At 37.1% G+C, this 16347-nt stretch overlaps 1 protein-coding gene across 2 annotated transcripts in view; it reads right to left on the bottom strand.

The window, feature by feature from the left end:
• Slc18b1 (solute carrier family 18 member B1) overlaps positions 1-10882 on the bottom strand; it is a 32555-nt gene extending 21673 nt beyond the window's left edge. For both annotated transcript variants that reach the window (XM_013360519.4, XM_005329820.5), the window contains exons 1-5: positions 10676-10882; positions 9349-9488; positions 4024-4119; positions 3385-3458; positions 1386-1533 (exon numbers count right to left, since the gene is read on the bottom strand). In XM_013360519.4, coding sequence (XP_013215973.2) covers positions 1386-1533; positions 3385-3458; positions 4024-4119; positions 9349-9488; positions 10676-10715 — 498 coding nt within the window. In that variant the 5' untranslated portion in view covers positions 10716-10882. The remainder of the gene's footprint in view (positions 1-1385; positions 1534-3384; positions 3459-4023; positions 4120-9348; positions 9489-10675) is intronic.
• Between the last annotated feature and the right edge of the window lie 5465 nt (positions 10883-16347).

Raw genomic sequence — 16347 nt, 5'->3', positions numbered from 1 at the left:
AATTTGATAAAGAATATAGGGAGTCTACCTTTCATCACAACAAAGCCATCCAGGCCAAAACTTTGTTAGAAGTGTTAGCATTTGGCTACAATTTTATATAGAAAGCTGAAATGACAACACTGAAGTTTCTCCAATGGACTGTTGCCATCATTATAGGAATTTCCTGGGTAGCACTTTCTAGAGTGATCTGCAGAAAACCACTTCTTTAACAGCTCCACAGGTTTTATTGGGAAAAAGTTCATAGACAGATTGAGTTGTAGAGCATTTGATAAAGTATCCGTACTCCAGGATTTCTCAAAGCCTTAAAACACTAATGTGAACTAGACATCTCTAAGTTGGAGAACCACACACAGCACACTTCAAACTTGTTTAGCCACCAAACTGTGTTTTACAAGGCAGCTCGACAAACTAGTGTTCTTCTGAATCCTTTCTGAGAAATATATTCCAAGGAAATATAAATGGCATGCCTGTCACCATGCCCACTATGGCAGATCAAATGATTATAAAACCCCAAATTAAACTATATAGGTAGGCACCTAATGCTTAAACCATTCAAATAGAAAATAGTTTATTTGATAGTAAAAATTTTCTATGACAGTATTAAATGAATAAATGAAGGGTCCTTGTTACTAAGATGATTAGACTCTGAAGTCTAGAAGACAATTATATGAAGGTGTCATTTGGTCCAATATGAAGCCAGAGGTCTCCTGCATGGATACATGGGCACAGAGAGGGAGTCATGGGAAAACCTCCTGGAGTCAAAGAGGCAGGTTTCCAGAGCTGGGACAGGAGTCTGGTATACCTCTAATACCAGGTCTGTATGCATCTAGATGATACACGAGAATGGGTATCAATGTGATGATGCCAGGTTCTGGAATTTTGTGTCAAAATAAGAGAGCATTCCTCACGCAGCACAGAAGCATGTAAAGACTTCAAGATGATGCCCAAAACCTCTTTCACATATCTGGGGAAAGTGGAGGAAGGACTCTAGTATGAATTAAGTGTTTTGCCACCAGGAAAATCACTTCTATAGCAGAGGAATGCCCCAAGCATCTCTCCCACAATTTTGGTCACAAATAGACAGCAAGACATGACTCAGGTGATTTAAATAAAAGTGGTAAAGAGAATAGTTGGTTTGAGCCACATTTACCTATCAAACTGCCCATTCAGGGAATTCTAAGATCAGGAAGAGCACCTGAGTACAAGGAACAGTACACTTTTTTGACATCCTTACTGCCAGAGTAAAAATCAGTGAAAATTTAACAAAACACAAGAGTGGAGAAAAGCAGGTCTAGAAGGATGGATGCTAGTTTTAACTTGAAAGGTCCAACAAATATTTGGGGCTACACTCAAAAGAAAGTAAGAAAAATGTATAAACTACATACCAGTACTGTAGCAATATTATTTGGAAAAGCTTTTACGAGGATCGAAGATGATGCAGTTATTGCTGCACCAAAGCTTAATGCATCCATTATTCTCACTAGAAAACACATAGCAATAAATACAGGTCCATCAGGAACTTGGTCCAAGAGACTGAAAAGCAATAAGACAATTATCAAAAGCCAAGCTGGTTTTAATTTTTTAAAGTTTTAACTGTACCCACTGTACAAAAAAAATAGCATGTTATTCATAATTATTAGAATAAATCTCTTTAGAATATGAGTTGTTTTTAAAAGTTGCTTTGTTATACTTTCAGTAGGACACCCCCGATCTAGTTTTTGTTTGGTTGGTTTTTATTATGATTTGAGTCATAATGATAGCTTCACTGCTGACAAAATTGTTCTCTTGCATGAAAATACCAAATAGGCCTTTTTAGAATACAGTTTTTCGTAGGTGCTTATGGGGAATGGATTCTAGAATCCCTGGCTGTGAAGGATAATCAAATCCCTTTATAAAATGGCATAGTTTTTGCATATAACCTGTGCACATTATCCTGTATAGGTTAAGCCATCTCTAGATTATTTATAGTACCTAGTGTAATGTAAACACTATGTAGATAGTTATTATGCTTTACTATTTGGGGAATAATGACAAGAAATTGGCACATATTAAGTATAGACCCTTTGTTCTTAAGTATTTGCCATCTGCAGTTGGCTGAATTCACAGAGGCTGAACCTATAGATTTGGAGGGTTGACTGCACATAGAATCATGCTGACAAGTCTTCTTACTAGCAGGTTTCTCCCGTGGTGGAACTCACAACTTCAAAAAAAGAAAGAATCTAGAAAATAGAAGACTCCCACAAAAAAAAAAAAAAAAAAAATTAATGTAATGGTTTTCTGAGTTTATCTCTTTATATTTATTATCATTCCTTTACGTTCCCCAAGTACTTACATGAGCTGTTTCCTAGAATTTGCCACTATGTTGCTCCTTTAAGGATTCTAAGCTTAAGAATTCTATAGTTGTTTTGCCTCTGGTACTCATTTTCCCTATAACACCAAGGGGAAGAAACCTTCTGCTTTATGCTCTAAAAAGGAAGCACCGTGACTTAGTCTGGCCAAGCAGAACATTCTTTCCCCTGGGCAACAATGGCCACCATGCAGGCATGGGCCATGAATAAAGATGAGGCCAGTGAGACTCCTTTCTGTGATTCTCACCGAAGCTATTAGGAACAGGGTACTCTCTGCTGAAACTGCAAGGGTCATATTGCAACTGAAAAGGAAGACCTTACCCAAGAAGAGGAAGGCAAAGCCAGGAAGCGAAGAAAGACTTCTGATGGCATGGTTTTATTGTTCTGAGGATGGAACCCAGGGGCCCTCTAAACTGAACTATATCCCCAGCCATTCCGTTCTACTCCATTCCATTTTTCTGAGAGAGGGTCTGCCTAAGTTGCCCAAGCTGGCTTCAAACTTGTGATCTTCCTGCCTCAGGATGCCAAGTAGCTGGAATTACAGAAGCCCACCACTGTACCCAACTTGAACAGATTTTTTAGGGAAAAAAAAACAATTTTCACGTTTTTGCTAAGCCAGAATGTATCTGTGACTCAAAAATTCGTTACGTTTCTATCATTACAGTCACAAGAGTCTTCGTGAATAGATTCAGTAGCCGGTTTAAAGACAATCCCTTGGATTCTTGTTCTCATTCTTTTTATTTTATTTTATTTGTTATTGATGGACATAATACCTTTATTTTATTTATTCATTTTTTGTGGTGCTAAGGATCAAACCCAGTGCCTTACACGTGCAAGGCAAGTGTTCTACCTCTGAGCCACAACCCCAGCCCCTGGATTCCTGTTCTCTGCTCACCCAACTCCTTCCACCTTTATTTGCATGCTGTCATTAAACAGACAGTAATAGTACTGATCAGTTCAATAAGCGATTAACATTTTAAACTGAAGAGAGATCATAAAATCTGTGCAATCTTTCAAACATCAGAAAGTGACTTACCCAAAGAGAATTGTAACTCCTCCTGAGACGAACATCCCTGCTATAAACATAAATTTTGCTCCAATATGCACAAGCTGTAATAAATGTCAAAAAAAGAGACATGGATTACTTCTACAAGTTCATATTTATATAAACATATCCACTGTATCAGAAAATTTTAAAAATGGGGAAGACATGTATAATTAATACAATACTAAAATAACTCTTTGAAAAGAATGAATGGTGATATACAGACATGGAAGTTAAAAATTAATCAGCCCTGAAGATGGAATTGTCACAGGTAGCAGAATTTTTAAACTGTAATGGTGCTTATTTCTATATCAATAGTAATTCTAGACTAGTAAATTGGAACATCTCATTTGGTAATTTTGTCGTTTTTTTTTTTTTTTTGGACCAGGAATATAACCCAGGGGCACTTAACCACTAAGCCACATCCTCAGCCATTTTTTATTATTTTATTTAGAGACAGAGTCTTGATAACTTGCTTAGGATCTCACTAAGTTTCTGAGGCTGGCTTTGATATTATGATCCTCCTGCCTCAGCCTCCCGAGTCACTGGGATTATAGGCATGCACCACCATGATTGGTTCATCTGACAGTCTTTAAAAATTAAAATGTGTATATGAACTTTAATACTTACATATTTTCCAAATACCAAGGATGCCAGCAAGTCAAATAAAGCATAACATCCAAAGATCATGCCAATCATAGTATTGCTGGCTCCCTTCTTTTCAGCCTTTGAAAAAATACAAATGGGAACAATGTTTGAAAGACAAACACAGCACAGTATGGAAAGACAAAAATATGCAATCAGAACATCTTCTTCTTGTGACTTTTATCTATACAGTAACTTCAAAAATTATTATTTTCAAAGGGAAACTATATATTAAAAACCAGTCTCTGACATGAAAATAATTCATTTCACCATGCCTACAAAGAATTGTTCCCTTAAGCTAGCAAAAGTCAGAACTAAAGAACATACACAACTCAAAATACCTTGGGTGAGGAAATTTGGGCTCTACTTCATAGTCACAGGACTGATGAAACAGCTGATTTAGACACACTTCCTTTTTAGTATCCCTTTTAGTTACAGAATTGTACTCAACCAAAAAAATCCAAAAACACTTGTCCATAAAAAATTCAAGGTAGGAAATTCCATAAACCAAAATGTGGGTCACACTAAATCCTATTCGGTTTGGTCCCCTGCTTCTGCTGTTCTAACCTAGTACCTGACAGACTGAGAAGACAGTTTTCCTTTCTGACATCCACAACCCAGATGAAAAAAAAAAAAAAAAAAATCCCCCTGACACTCCACATTCTCCTGAAACACGTAGGGTAGTCTATCATCCATACATTATAATCATTAATGTTTACAGCCTGTTCCATCAGGGAGCTCTGAAGTTGACTACAGATGATGCAGTACTTATCCTGAATCTACTTTTGAACTCAAAATGCTACTACTGTAAATGCATAACTGAATTCAAATATAAACATACAAAGAACTTTTTAATAACTTAGAAACTCTGGAAATGTGGCAGATCCTTCTATCTGGCTCCAGCAATGCAAGAAGTTAAAATATGACTTTAATGTTTTTAAGATAAGATTAGCATACTGTGATGCTCAAAGCCTGAATGACACACCTCCATCCTCTCAGACAATCAGCAGTCTTTTATTGAGCATCTTCCATGTGTTAGGCACCACACCAGCAGTGAACATTAATGGTCAGAGAGGTAGATTTAGATTCATCCTTTCACCAAAGCTTCAAATAACTCGACTTTAATATAGAAAGTTAACATTCACTCACACACCCTTCAAAATCCATTGTCTACAACAGCCAACACTGCATTTCTTTACCTTTCTAATGAAACTTTTAAGATAAAAATCCCTCCATCCCTTCCCATATAAGATATCATTGTTATCAAATCCTGTCTTTTTCAAGGATGTTCTTTTCATGTCAGACTACACACCTTTAATTAAACCCTATATTTCTTAGAGCATCATACCACAAGAAACCAGACAGGTGAATTGACTATTTTAGCTGAACTTTAGGAAGGCCTACATCTCTTTCCAGGAAGACATCCATAAATGTGGTCCTTAGACAACTGGTGGTGGGTGGGGAGAGGATGGGCCCACAGCACTGAAGTCACTGTTTAGGTTGAATTTGAATCTAATATTCTATGGACTTCATAATTGGCCATTCCCTTTCCATGTACTACTTACACATGAGATACTGTTATGGAGATAAGAACTATCTCATTATTAAGATACTTTTAATGGTATCTTAGCAAAAGGTCATCCTATATGTAGACTGAAACCTGAAGTCTACATTTCTTATACATAATGATCAGCAAAGGGAAAATATTATCAAAGGAGTCAATTAAGATGTAGGAAGAACATACTTTGGTCAGTAGATAGAACATTCATCACTTAATAGATCTGGTAAGTATTTAATTCTAGAATCGAGCAGAAAACATAGAATTTTGGCTACAGCAACTAGTATTTATTGGATCTTTACCATGAGCCAGAATCACCACTAAATATTGTTTCACACGTGCCTAACAATCAAATGAGTGATATATGTTTAGTTGGCCCCATTTGTAGATGAAGACATGGGCTTGTGAAGATGACAGTTTTTGAACCACTGTAGCTTCCATCATGTGTACCCACAATCACAGTGGAGACAGAATGGTTACATGGGACGTCCTAGAGTCACATGTCACAATAGCAAACACTACTTCTGGAACATGGATCCTGCTTCACAAGCAGCAGCAACAACAGCTTTTGAAAGAAATTTCTAATTCACATGGAATCATCTGCAAAGGATGAGGATGGCCAGAAAAATGATGAATAGAAGTAGGAATCTTGTACCTGAACTAAAAAGAGTGGCCTATTTCTTTCTGCTCAAATAGCTTTGGCTAATAGGGTGACAGAACATGCAGAAGGCAGGGTGAGATTTTATCAATGCATTTGTGACCACAAGCTTTTTATAAAGAATGAAAAGGGAGAGCCTGATCTTCATAGCTACAATTTTTAGAATTACAATGCTCTCTCTCACCTGTATTTGTCCTATTTCCTTTGACCTTTTCCCCTACAAGCAAATAAACTCAACAAAAACTTAAAATCACAAACCCACAGTCGGGTTTTCCTTTGCTCCTGTTCCACTTAGAGAAAACTAACATTAATTGTGCTCAGTTAGTAGTTTCAAGTGAGCCAGGAAATGCCCTTCTAAATGGTCAATCCACTTACTCCAGTTTTTCTCCATCTTATTTCAACAGGTTCTGTGATATTATGATACATATATTTTTGTTTTCATTCATGGTTCCTGGCTTATAACTCTGACCTACATTGTCTGTTACGAAAGCCTCCTCATTACAGAGAGTCCTGTTGTATCCCCTGGAGAAGGAATGCTGTACAGGGAGGCCAAAATGAAACTGTATGTACAGGTCCTTTGAGTTTCTCCACCCAATCTATAAGCACTTGGCCTATGCAATGAAGTCTCCACAAAAACCCAAAGGACAGGGTCTAGAGAACATCTGGACAGCTGAACACATGGAGGTTCCTAGAGGGTAGTGTCCACAGAGGGCATGGAAACTCCATGCTCCTTCTCCCATGCCTCACCAATGCATCTCTTCACCTATATCTTTAATAATAAATCAGTAAACTTAAGTGCTAAGAGCCACAGCCAAGTAGTAATGATGAATGGCATTTTTGGTTGAAAGGTGATGCCAGCAAGCCATTGAGATGATATGATTATGTTAAGATCTGCATTCAAATGGATATTAGACCCCTGCTGTCCACCTTGGCCTGCTACTGGACTCCTGGAGAGTTCCCATTGGTTGTGCGGTAGGAGGGAATTCCGGAGGAGGGATTTCCTGTTGGTGTGTGTCCGGGAGAACACCAGGTGTGTGGGTCGGCATATTTCCCGGGAGCATACAGGGCATTGGAGGGAGTTTCAAAAATAAAGTTTGTTCCTGTTTGAGTGGCTCGTGATTTTGTGCCCAGCCAGACTGCGACACTTAAGAGTTTTCCTGAGGTGTGTGGCCACTCAATCAAAGTAATGGAACCCAAGGAGGGGGTTATGGGAACCCCAATTTATAGCCAGACAGCCAGAAGAACAGGTAAAAAAAAAAAAACATCTGGGACTAGTTAGTGACTGGCATCTGAAGGCAGGTGGCAGTTTTGGGAATTGAGCTCTCAACCTATGAGATCTGATGCTATCTTCAAAAAGATAATGTCAGAACATTATCTGACACTAGAGGACACCTAGCTGGTGTGTGCTGCTGCAGGAATTGCTCGCTGGCTGGAGAGGAGAAATCCCCGCCTGTTTTGAGGCCACAGAAGTGATCTGTGCTGTGAGTGCATAGCAAGAGAAATGGTTCAGGTTGGATTTTCCTTCTATACCCTCAGAGGCTCCCATCATTTTTTTTTTACAAACCCCAAGTCTTGTCAGACCATTATGCTCAAATACCTCTGATGACTTCCCAGTGACTGAGCCCTTGGCATGTATCCAAGTGCCCTTGCCTTCTAGATGCAGCATGCCCCTGGGATTCTTGGACTCCTATCAGATCTCACCTCACCCTAGGCTCATTTACACTGAACTGTCTTCTCTTTTCCAGGACCACGCCATTCATTTGTTCTTTGCATGACTATACATACCTTGGATGCCCTCCCCTCTGTGTTCACCTTAGACACCACCATCTCTTAAGACCCATCTTAGATTTATCTCGTGAAGTTCTTTTCAATACCACATCTTCACCTGGCCACTCTTCTGCCCATGGCAGAATTAACCATCCTCTTTCTTGAGTTTCATAACATTCTGGGCATCCTCTTTTTAAAGGATATTCAAATAGTCTGAAACCTTTCTTGTCATATTTCTTCACTCCCAATGGACAGATAAGAGAGGATCATTTTCTTGATTTTTTTTTCTCTAACCCATCATACTTAAGAGTAGGAACTTACTAAACCTCTAGTGAATAGGACTGAAGTGGGGGAGTGACTTCACTGCTGAAACTGTTTCTTCATTTGCAATATGATGGCCTTCATTTGCAACATGATGGGATTCTTACTATTCTACCCTTCTTATGTGGTTGTGGTAGGCACCAAATGGTAAGTGGGTGGAACATGTAATGAAAACGGGAGAAGGTTGTATGGGTACAGAGCCTCATTGTTCTTTTAGCAAAGAAGCCACTTCATCCTCTTTTGTAGCATATAGAATGAAGGACTACACGTCATCAAGGCAGATAGAGGGCTGAGAAACTGCTGATACACTGTAAGCCCAAGGCTTTGGCAAAGAGGACAAAATAAAACACATGGACATACTATTTCCACTTGCCCAAGCCCGTCCCCTTCATCCCATATTACACCCCTTGATTCCAGGGGTTATTTTCTTTGTGACATTTTCTATAGATCCTAACACCAGAAAAGGCTATGATTAGAGAGAGCTAGGCAATATTAATCAGAGTTTTTCCTTCACGTTACTAGAGTCTATAAGAAATTCAAGTCAGAAAAAGGAATTCACTGGAACACTATATTTTAATTCTAAAATACTAATAAATCAGAAAACCAGTAAGTGAACACATTATTGTCTTAGGGTCCTGTCTTAATGGAGACCTGTAGCACAACATTTAAATCTCAACTATTCAAAGCACCTCCTTTTTGTTTTTTTTAATTGCAAATATCAAATATGATTAATCAAACTACGTGGTAAACAAAGTAATACTCAAAGGGTCAATTATATTTTAGTTGAACTACCTTCCAAGAGAATAGTCTTTCTAGACTTGTTTCTCTTTTTATTTTTTATTTTTTCCTGGTGTTAAAACATTCTAGAAGAAATATTCTTTTAGTTGAAATCTTATGTATTAACTATATTATAAGCAGATTTTTATATTTTAAATATTATAAAATAAAATAACTCAAAAAGCTTTTTTTTTAAATTAGAGTTCATAAGGATACAAAAACATCTTACCTCCTTGGGGAAAAAGGGTCCAAGGATAGAATAGGCCATCATGGACCCTAAGTTCATGGAAGCAGCAGATATTAGTACAAACAGTTGTTCTCTTGAAAGCCGTCTGGGTGTCTCTCTTGAACTTCCTGAAGGGCCATCACCTTGGATGCAAACACACTGCAATTACAGTCATGTAATTGGGACTATGGATGGAAATACAGAAGTGTCATTTCTGTGCAAAAACAATGTACTATGAAGAGATATGTTGAGCTAGGACTATTTTAAATATAACACATGTGACCAAATAGAGAACAATCCTGGGAGACATCACTGCAATATTGAAAACATATTATATTCATTCACACACTACCATCTATTAGAATCTCAATGCATACATTACCTGCCATCTGTTTTGCTTTCACCATAAAGTTTATTTCCCTGGTATTTAATAAATCACTTGAAGAAAGATGAGCAGCAGGGTGATCTCCAAAGGGTACCACTCTATGAAGTATAATTAATGTCCCTTATTTTCTCAAGTTACTAGCTTCATAAGTTATATGGACTCAAAAATGTTTTAAGCATAGAATTTTAGCTGTTTATTAGGAATTCTAGGGCAGTATTGAAGTCAAGTGGCAAGTAAGTCAAAAATTCAAATGGTGGATTAATAATATGATATATCTCTGAAAAGGCAAGTCCCACAAATCTGTTAACTGGATCCTTTTTTTTTTTTTTTTAACACGAATTACTGTCTATTGCATCAATTCATTTAACACTGGTTTCCAGGGCTAAATTGTCATTTAACTTAAACATCCAGTCAAATACTCAGGTTCAAACATTGCAGCACATTTAGTAGCATTTTTTTTAAATGATTCTGAGAGGGAAAAAAAAGAAAGGAAAAATATATTCGATTTGTTCTACTTGTTCCCAGAGGTTGCCACTATAGTCCAGAAGAAAACAAATCTGTGCAACATGGGGAAGTCTTAGGAATCTTTATAAAAATTTTGTAGTAAATGAAGAAGGGAAATGAGAGAAAGTTAAAAAGAAAGGGGAACAACAGTGAATACTTAAAAGATAATGTTTTACATTTGTCTAATGGTATACTTATTTGAATTCATTCTTAAACACACAGAACTTAAAAGCAGAGCTATGGGGGAAAAGTCACTAGATACAAACTATAGCCAGGCCTCCAACTACCCTTCCCAGAGAAAGAAACGCTGGCCTGAACCCCACGTCAGGACCCAGCCTTTCCAATCTCTCTAAAACAAACCATGCTAAAGTCAATTCGATCCTGACTAAAGAGACAGGCCCCAAGCCACCGCCTCGCGCCCGTCCCCGCTCTCTCGGTCACCTCCTGGTCCCCCAGGAGTCAAGGGACCAGGCGCGTCCATGTGCGGCGTTTCCTCCAGGTCCAAGCCGGTGCTGTCAGACTCAACCTCTCACGATCTGACCCGCCGGTCGACACCGCTCAGCCTGGCCCTGGCATCTCGGATTCGCAGTTGGCAGCGATCTGCGTGGAGCTCTGCAAAACCTTCGAGGAGAGTAAGCGCCCGGGGGCGGGGCGGGGCGGGGCTGGGCAGAGGAGGGGGCGGGGCGGGGCTGGGCAGAGGAGGGGGCGGGTCCTTTCCCACTATTATCTTAATCTGCTTTAGGGGCTATAATTAATGCTGTCCCTTTGATTCGGCAGGAGGTGGGGCGGAGAGGGGGAAGGGAAGACGAGTCTATATTTTATATAGTTGGACCTCTACGCTAAAGACACAAAGTGAATTAGAAAATTAGACTCACACTGAATCTTTTTAAAGAGTTCGGTTATTTATTTTTCATCGTGTGCAAATGAGATAGTGTTTGTAATCACTGAAACCAGATATTAGTAAGCCGGAAATGAATTAAACAATGTGAAGCCCTTGCAGAAAAATATATTTGCAGGAATGATAATGAACGAGAAAGCATGGCAGAGTGGCTAGGCATATGGTTTCAATTCAGGGGATTCTCAAGCCATTTGTGACTTAGGTCAGCATGGTCAGCTTCTCCAAGAAGAACTGCAGAGGTAGCTCAGTGATAAAGCACCTTTGGATTCAATCTCCCGTACAAAAACGAAAAAATAAGTGTGAATATGTGGCTGCTACCTTACTCTCCCATTCACAATTTACAGGCACACACACACACACACACACAAAAGGTTTCATTTAATTCACCTTATGTACTCTTTGGGAAGGGCTGTTTGGAGAATGGGAAAGTCTTGATTTAGGCCAAGTGAAACAAGACTATTTTCTTTCTTCTTCTTTTTTTTTAAAGAGAGAGAAAGAGAGAATTTTTTAATATTTATTTTTCAGTTTTTGGTGGACACAACATCTTTGTTTGTATGTGGTGCTGAGGATCGAACCCAGCACCCCACGCATGTCAGGCAAGCACGCTACCACTTGAGCCACATCCCCAGCCCCTGAATGCAGATCTTAACATAATCATATCATCTCAATGGCTTGCTGGCATCACCTTTCAACCAAAAATGCCATGCATCATACTGCTTGGCTATGGCTCTTAGCAAACCCAGGTACATAGTATATCTCTTTCTTTATGTAGGCCTTCTTTATTTCAGAAACGACTCTTCATTATTGTAGAAGTATGACATAGTCCATGTTAAATTTATTCCTAAATATCCTAGTTTGGGAAGCTATTAAAGTTGAATTGTTCTATATTTAAATTTCCAATCATTTGTTGATTATATATATACATATATAAGTAAATGAATTTTATATTACTCTTGTATCCTACAAACTGCTAAATTCTCTTATTAGTTCCAGTAGTTGTTTTATAGATTTATATTTTCTATGTAAAAATGATGTCATCTGTGAATAGAGTTTTTACTTCTTTCTTTCAGAAATGTATGCTTTTGTTTCTTATTGCACTGGCTAAGATTACCAGTAAAATGTTGAATAAATATGGTGAGCTGATGAACCTTGCTTTGTTCCCAATTGGTCTTCCACCATGAATTATGAGGTCAGATGCAGGCTTTTCATATGGCCCATTATCAGATTAAGGAAGTTCTGCTTTTATTATAAATGGTTTCTCTTGTTTAGTCTAATATGATAAATAACACTGAACAATTTTCTAATATTAATATAACTTTGCATTTTTGTATAAACCCAACTTGGTCATAATATATTGTCTTTTTTGGAATTAATGTGATAGTATTTTGCCAATTTTTGTATCTATTTTTATAAATAATGTTGATTTATAATTTCTTTATCAAGTTTTGGTATGAGGATAATCCTGTATTCATAAAGCAAGTCAGAAGTTATCTTCCTTCTGTATTTTCTGTAGCAGTTTGAATAATATTAGTGTTATTTTTCCCTAAATGTCTGATAGAACTCAATGATACTATCAGGGCCTAGGAAGGTTATTGATAACAAATTGTTAATATACTAAGTATATTGCTATTCAAATATTCTATTTATTTTGTGTCAAATTTGATAAGTTGTAAATTTCTAAAGAAATTTTCCTTTTCATCTAAGTTACAAATTTACTGGCATTAAAATTTGCATTGTATTCTTTTTTTTTTTTTTTGATGTTTGTAAGATCTGTTGACCTAGTTCCCCTTTATTCCTGACCTTTTAAGTTTGAATCCTCTTCCCTTTTGCTTAATCAGTGTGTGTGATGAAGTAAATGTTTGTGCTCTACTCCCCACCAAATGCACCTGTTAAAACCCTAATCCCACTTTGATGGATTTGGAGGTAGAGTCTTAGGGAGATGATTAGGTTTTGAGGGAAGAGCACTTTGTGAAAGGGATCAGTACACTTATCATAAGAGGCCAGAAAGCTAGTTAGTTTTTTTTCCCACTCTAAGATAACTCTTCCAGAAACCATCAGTCTGTAACCCAGCAGAGGGTCCTCACCAAAACCCAACCACAGTGGCACCCTGCCCTCAGACTTTCAATCTTCAGAACCATCAGAAATAAAAGTCTGTTATTTATAAACCACCCATTCTATGCTATTCTTCTATTGCAGTCCAACTGCCTTGGACAGTGTAGCTATGGGTAAAAAATCTTGATGATCTTTTCTTTCTTTCTTTCTTTCTTTTTTTTTTTTTTTGGTGGGGGGACCAAGGACTGAACCCAAGGGCACTTAACCACTAAGCTACATCCCCAGCCCTTTTATAATATTTTATTTAGAGACAGGATTTCGCTAAATTGCTTAGGGCCTCACTAAATTGCTGGGGCTGGCTTTGAACTCGCGATTCTCCTGCCTCAGCCTCCTGAGCCACTGGGATTACATGCATGTGCCACCATGCCCAGCTTAATGTTCTTTTCAAACAAACTTTGCCTTTTTAAGTTTTTCTTAATTATTTAGCTTCTTATTATTAACTTATCATTATAAGCTTAACTTCTATATTATCCATTTCTACTCTCATTTTTATTTCTTCTTTCTTCTACTTTCATTTGGTTAATTTTGTTCTTATTTTTCAAGTGTCTTAGGGCAGAACTTTATATTGCTGATTATCCTTTTCCTCTTTTCTAATACTAACATTTATGACTTTAAATTTCCCTATATGAACATTGCTTTAACTACATCCCATAAATTATCACTCAGTTTGCAATATTTACTAATTTCCCTTATGTTTTCTTCTTTTATCCACAATTTAATAAGACCTCTGTTTCTTATTTCTGAAATTCCAGATTATCTTTTTTATGGGGGGAGGTGTACCGGGGATTGAACTCAGGGGCACTCAATCACTGAGCCACATCCTGAGCCCTAATTTGTAATTTATTTAGAGACAGGGTCTCACTCAGATGCTTAATGCCTCACTTTGCTGAGGCTGGCTTTGAACTCACCATCCTCCTATCTCAGCCTCCCCAGCTGCTAGATTATCTTTATATTGATTTTTAATTTAATTCTATTATAATCAAAGAACTATTCTAGAAGATTTCCATCTTAAGTTATTGAAACTTGTTTTATGACCCAGCATGCATTCTCTCTTTGTAAATGGTACCATATGTACTAGAAAATAACAATATTCTATCATTGTTGGGTGTAGTGTTCTACAAAAGTCAATTATGTCAAAGCTACAGTTTTGTTCATATCTTCTATAATCTTACTTATTTGGCCTAATTGTTCTATCAACCAATAATTGAGGGAGATTCAAATATCTACCTACAATTTTGAATTTATTATATCATTTAATTCTTTCAATTTTGAAGCTGTTAATTTCTAATTACATTCTATTATTGACAAAGAACTATTCTAGAAGATTTCTATCTTGAAACTTGCTGAAACTTCTTTAGTTAGATAGTAGATAAATACCTTACATTTAAGGTAAGTACTGACATGGTTGAATTTAAGTCTACCATTTTAATTATTTGTTTTATATCATCCCTTCTGTTTTTTATTCAGTTCTTCTTTTGATTTAATTGAAAAAACATTTTGGAATTCCACTTTAGTTTATCTGTCTCTATCTCTATCAGTTATTTTTAATTGTTTGCTTAGGTATTATAATACACATTCCTAACTTTTCTGGGCTACTTAGTTAAAATTGTAACACGTCATATAAAACCTTGTAATTTAACAGATCACCTTAATTAAGAAACATGCAGTTTTACAGATCCATGATATTTTATATTATTCATCTCCCATTTTTAATGTACATATTTTTCTTTTTTTCTTTAGTTTGGCTGCCCTGAGAATTTTTCTCTTTACCATTGGGTTTCAGTAGCTCACTTATGTCCCTGGGTGTGTGCAAGTATGTGTCATGAATTCACTGAACTTCTTAAATCTGTAAATTTAGTTATTTAACTAATTTGGGAAACTTTTGAATATTATTTCTTCAAGTATTTCTATATCATTATTTTGTCTTCTGGCCCTTCAACCGCATACACAGCATGTTAGACCTTTCAATTATAAATACGAGAGCTTTTGATTTTTTTACTTCTGTCCCACAGGTCATTGCAGCTCTATTGTTTTTCAGTTGCTTCTCTCCCCCATCCCTGCTCCATTCTTCAAGTTGGATGATTTCAGATTCATTTAGCTAAAAGACTGGAAATGTTTTAACGAAGCCTACATAGTCAGACAATGATAAGGAGGAGAATCTATATCAAAGAATCCTTAAATCTCCAGTCTTTCCAGAAACAATTTTTAAAAAGAAACATCAGAAAACAGTAAAGTTACTCTAATGAAAGCAGCGCTGGCAGCTGGAGTCCCACACACTCAGGTTTTCCTTCTATCCCATGAGAATACATTTAATATTAACTTAGGGTTTGCTCTTTGGGCCACTCTGCTCTATTTCAGTTATAAATTTATCTTGTTGCTAGTTCATAATGGACTGAATTATAAACATTAAGTATCAGCTCTACCTTCCATAGTATGCTTAGTTCTCAGGAGCTTTGATTCAGCCCTGTAGTGAGTATCTACCACATCTGGTGCTAGGTAGCAACTGAAACAAGTGGAAGAGAAAATATTCTGTACAAATGAAATGTGAAGCTGCTGTAATCAAAATGGAGTTGCTTATGTCCTAACAAAAATAAATAAAGCTGAGAGGTTATAAAGGAAGAGTTCTTCTGCATGATTGACTAATAGTAACTATCACAAAACACTATCAGAACCACAAGTTTGCACAGAAGCCACCATGGCCTTATACAAACGTATTTTTACCAGGGCATCTGGCCAGCAGCTGTCCATTCTACCACATATTGACATCATTCTTGTATCATTCACTCTCGCCAAGGATTATTGCTTTGAATTAGCTGATGTAATCCCTTCATTTTTATCTTTAAAAACTTTCTTTACCTAAACCTCCTTGGATATTTCCATAGTTTACTATAATATGCACACAGCCATTGAAATGCTCTAATATTTCCATTCAGGGCTATTTCCAAATAAATGTCATTATTCTTTGGGAAAGTCTCTCTGATTTTATAAAATTTAGGGTAACATTAGTAAGGCTTAGAAATGTGGATACAAATTTCACAAAACTCTCAAAATATATAAACTATTGGCATAGGCTTCATACTTGGCTATATAATTATCAGTCCCA

Source organism: Ictidomys tridecemlineatus, chromosome 8 (genome assembly GCF_052094955.1).
Source record: "Ictidomys tridecemlineatus isolate mIctTri1 chromosome 8, mIctTri1.hap1, whole genome shotgun sequence".
In the NCBI taxonomy this organism is placed as follows: Eukaryota; Metazoa; Chordata; class Mammalia; order Rodentia; family Sciuridae; genus Ictidomys; species Ictidomys tridecemlineatus.
The sequence above is the reverse complement of the archived record's forward strand: the minus strand, read 5'-3'. Positions and strand labels throughout refer to the sequence as shown.